Consider the following 4,905-nt stretch of genomic DNA (forward strand, 5'->3'; position numbering starts at 1 on the left):
TGCTGGCTCAGCGGCAAATCTGTGGGCTATTAACATAAAAATTGGGTTTCGATAGCTTTGCGCTTTACAATAAACAAACCTCGTTTTTCTTCTGTATGAAGTAAATTTCTTTATCTGCATTTCTGTAAATAACAATTCTTAGTTTGTTGACCCTATTTGTAATTATGGTAGCTTATAGATAACACATATTAATCGATTCTATGCATTTTAACCTGTGGTTGATTTAATAAACTGATTGTTATTAAAATATCATATTATAGCTGAGACATGAAAATACAGTTCCAACAGTTTAGTTTGTTTTATTTATTTCAGATAGTTGCGCAAAGGCAGACAAAGGCTATCTTCGCTAGCCGTCTCATTTTGTAGTGATAGACTAGAGAGAAAACAACTACTTAACACCATCCACCATCAAATCTTAAGTCACTCTTTTACCAACGAATAGTGGAATTGACCGTCATGTAAAAAGCCTCAACAGCTGAATGGGCAAGCATGTTCGGCGACGGAACTCGAACCTGTGACCCGCAGATCGCGAGTCGAGTGCCCTAACCATCAAGTTATGCTAGACATTTAAAGGTGTATTGATTAACAAAGGAAGTGGACGGGCTTACTCTAGAGTGGTGGTCAAATTGTAACCGAGATTCCTTTGTAAGCCCAATAAATAGTTAAGAAATTACTGATAGATGCTTGAAATAAACAAGTAGGACGTTTTAACTGTGGAACATGGCATTTAGTAGAGATATACGTGTGTGTATGCCATTACATCACAAAAATAAAGGAGACCTATAATAGGCTAGTAAAGAATGACGTGATTCAAATTATTGTCAGTTATATCGTGATTTGCTACCACACACACACATATTAGTACTATCAACATATTTTGTTTTTATGTATTAAAATTTTTATTTTGTTATAATAATATGTTAATAAAAGAGAAATAATTATTTTTGATGTTCAAATATATAACAAGTAGAGAAAAGGATTCTACTGCAAATCATAGAATATCAAACTTTCAAATTGATCTGGGCCAAGCGTGGCCTAGTCGTTAGCTTGTCGAGAGGCCCAAGGTTCAAGACGTAATGTAGGTGTATACGCTCCACACTTTTAGCTGAGAGAACGTGATAAAAATAATGGACAAGCCCGTTATTTGGTGAAAAGAGTTAGTTAAAGCCTTTGTGGCAGTGAATACTTCATGCTAGTTGTCTGTACTTTAGTCAGTAGTTTAAAATTATGGACGGCTATAACTGAACCCTAAAAGTTTCAGAACTGGACGTTTAGCCTACATGCGCATAAAGAACGCTTCATTCTGAAAGTCCCGATTCCAAAAAGAATATTGTCAGGTTATCAATACGAATGCTAACTAGTACAGCAGTAGCGGGATGGTAAATGTGTCAATTCACTAAGTATTTAACATTTTTCCCATTATGACTCGAAGAACTTCTCTCTCAATTCAATCTCTGGTTTACGTTACAGTGTGAGGATCACGTTTTACCTTCTGCAGAATTAATATTTTTTAACATCTAAATATATTCAAGACTAAAGCACACCGTAAAGCTGTTATCCAAGTGAGCATACACAATTCTATTTACATAGTGACAGAAATAGGATACAACGTTGAGACACAAGGGTCGGTCAATAAATCTACACAAGAAATAAATATGTCTGAGAACAATGAGCTCAGTGTGTGTCTAAAAAGTCAACATGTAAAAGAGAAGTTGTCCGTATACAGAGACATCTCAAAAGTAAATAGATACCATGATTTTTTTCCATAGTCATTTTTCTCACATTATCAACTAGACAAAAATGTTTACAAATGTGCATCAGTACTTAGTCGATTTGCCACTAACATTTTTCAGTGCTTTAACTCGTTCTGCAAGTTTCTCCTGTAGGATCTTGACCCAGGCTGCACGCAAAACATCAAGTAGCTCGCCACGGTACGTTGGTTTTCTGGAACTTCTTCTCACTGCTAGAGCAGGTATAGCCCAGACATGCTCGATGGGGGTTCATATCAGGTGACTGACTTGGCCATGGGAGCCGTTGGATGCCTTTCTTAACTAAATGACTATTGAATAAACATCGTGGTGTCTATTTACTTTTGAGATGTCTCTGTACATGAAGTGGAAGTCTTTTATATTGGGATGGCTGAGTAAAATATATTTTATAGGCTTTGTTTGTTTTTCGAATTTCGTGCAAAGCTACTCGAAGGATATTATCTGCGCTATCTGTCCTTAATTTAACAATAGATGGGAGGTAGCCACTCAACACCACCCACCGCCAACCCTTGGGCTACTCTTTTACCAACTGATAGTGGGACTGACCGTCGTATTATAACGCCCCCACGGATGAAATTGCGAACATGTTCAGTGAAGGGGATTCAAACCCGCAACCCTCAGATTGCGAGCCGAGCGCCCTATCCACCAAGTCATGCCAAGCCTATCTTGAAGGAAATGTACTGGTTAGTGGGGAAGACCTGTCGAAGTAATGAACATTCTGAAGACAACGAACTGTTTAGTTGTGAAGAACTGCCTCAGTAATATACATATTGAAGACAACGAACTGTTTAATGATGATGAACTGCCTTAGTAAAATACACCATGAAGACAAAAGATTGTTATTGGTGAATAATTACCTGAGTAATATACATTTTGAAGACATCGGACTGGTTAGTGATGAAGGCTTGCATTAGTAAGATACATTAAGATAACTGAATGGCTAACGGTGAAAGATTAGTAAGACGAGTCCCGAGAACAAATGATTGGGTGGTAAATAACTGCCTGATTCTTTTTTAAGATTTGCATCATAGGATACGTCTTGAAAAATATACCTGGACAGTAGTGAAAACTTTTAAGCAAATTGAATGAATAAAGTTTTATTATTGAAAGATAGATGAGAAAACAACTTTCTTTTTTAATGTAAAGTCTTGTCATAGTAAGATACACATTAGTAAATGTGAAGTCTTATCGTAGTAAGAAAAGTATTGAACACAGTTAACTGGTTAATGTAAAGTCTTCTCTTAGTAAGTTACAGATTGAAGACAATTAACTAGTTAATGTAAAGTCTTCTCTTAGTAAGTTACAGATTGAAGACAGTTAACTGGTTAATATAAAGTCTTCTCTTAGTAAGTTACAGATTGAAGACAGTTAACTGGTTAATGTAAAGTCTTCTTTTAGTAAGTTACAGATTGAAGATAATTGACTGGTTAATATAAAGTATTCTCTTAGTAAGTTACAGATTGAAGATAATTGACTGGTAAATGTAAAGTCTTCTCTTAGTAAGTTACAGATTGAAGATAATTGACTGGTTAATATAAAGTCTTCTCTTAGTAAGTTACAGATTGAAGATAATTGACTGGTTAATATAAAGTCTTCTCTTAGTAAGTTACAGATTGAAGACATTAACTTGTAACTTACTAAGAGATACTTTATATTAACCAGTCAATTATCTTCAATCTGTAACTTACTAAGAGAAGACTTTACATTAACCAGTTAACTGTCTTCAATCTGTAACTTACTAAGAGAAGACTTTATATTAACCTATTGAAGACAGTTAACTGGTTAATGTAAAGTCTTCTCTTAGTAAGTTACAGATTGAAGATAATTGACTGGTAAATGTAAGGTCTTCTCTTTGTAAGATAAACGCTGAAGAGAACTGACTGATGAATCTAAAATTTTGTTTTAGTAAGATAAACATTGAAGACAGTTGGATGGTAAATACAGTGCCGCATCTGTGTTTGATGTCACCCTGTGTGACATATTAATTAGTCGCACCCCCAGTCCAACCCATTAATTCGCGTTGTTAGTCAATCGAGCAATCGGTGTCCCCCCCTACCCTTCGAGTTGGTGCGCTTTGCAAACGTATCGATGGCACTACCCACGGTATGGCCCTGGGTGAATTTAAGATTTTGTTTAAGGAAGATACACACTGTATACCATTTCTAGTTAATGTAAACTATTATATTAATAAGATACACACTGTATACAGTTTCTGGTTAAAGTAAAGTTTTGTCTAAACCCATTGAATGCAATTTCTGTTTGATACTGAATACTTGTTTAAGGAGGAGTAAATTAAAAATAAGCATTTTCAGCTGTTTTCCATACACTAATCTTACCTGTCGTTCCATTCTTGAAAATAGCTAGCTTAAGTTGTAGCACATATATAGAGCAAAGGCTGTTTAGTGAAGGTACGCTCAGTGCTGAATGCTAACGTGGGAAGTAAACATGGGGTTTTGTATGTAAGGTTGCGCAAACTATTATGGGATGATACATTGTCTGCTCCGTCATGGTGTCGCAGCTATGATCTATCACGCTTATTTCACGTGCAATGACGACTTTAATTAGTTATTTGTAAAACAGCATTAGGAATTATATGTCTCCTTCAAACGTGAACAAGTACACAGTTTCTTCGTAAAAATCTCTACAATGAATATTGTACAGGGTGTCCAAGAAGTCTGGACCATAGGGAAAAATACACAATTATTCTTTATTTATTTATTATAGAAACTGCATGCCATTGACAGTCATACACATACCAATTATTGGTATGTTGTGCCCTCAAGGTTTCTTGTTTCCTGAAATATGTACAACTGACATTAGAAATGTGTTTGTTTAACTTTAAGAATATAATGTCTATTTTCCCTATAGGCCCAGACTTCTGGGACTTTCTCGACAGGCAACGAAACTACTGGTTCCAAGATCGGTGAAATGCTCTTATTCGTTTCAAAACACTCTTATATTCTGAAGACAAATGAAAACAACATACAAGTCAAGAGTTTCAAACAAGTGTTAAATTTTAGTTACCGTATTGTTATATATCTGCTTGTTTGATAATTTCCCGTAAAAATCCTCTCCGAGAAACGTCAGCGATACAAGTCCTTTCTTAATTAAAACTAGTTTATTCTTCCTCGTTACA

The 4,905-nt window shown here is 35.5% G+C and overlaps 1 protein-coding gene across 1 annotated transcript in view; it reads right to left on the minus strand.

Moving 5' to 3' along the window:
- LOC106464258 (solute carrier family 26 member 10-like) overlaps positions 1-4,154 on the minus strand; it is a gene marked incomplete at its 3' end in the record, with an annotated part of 36,155 nt that extends 32,001 nt beyond the window's left edge. Inside the window, exon 1 of the mRNA XM_013924384.2 lies at positions 4,106-4,154. Within this exon, the coding sequence (XP_013779838.2) occupies positions 4,106-4,117 (12 nt within the window). The remainder of the gene's footprint in view (positions 1-4,105) is intronic.
- Positions 4,155-4,905: the final 751 nt, after the last annotated feature.

The sequence above is a fragment of the Limulus polyphemus genome, unplaced genomic scaffold, assembly GCF_000517525.1.
Source record: "Limulus polyphemus unplaced genomic scaffold, Limulus_polyphemus-2.1.2 Scaffold1601, whole genome shotgun sequence".
NCBI classification, from domain to species: domain Eukaryota; kingdom Metazoa; phylum Arthropoda; class Merostomata; order Xiphosura; family Limulidae; genus Limulus; species Limulus polyphemus.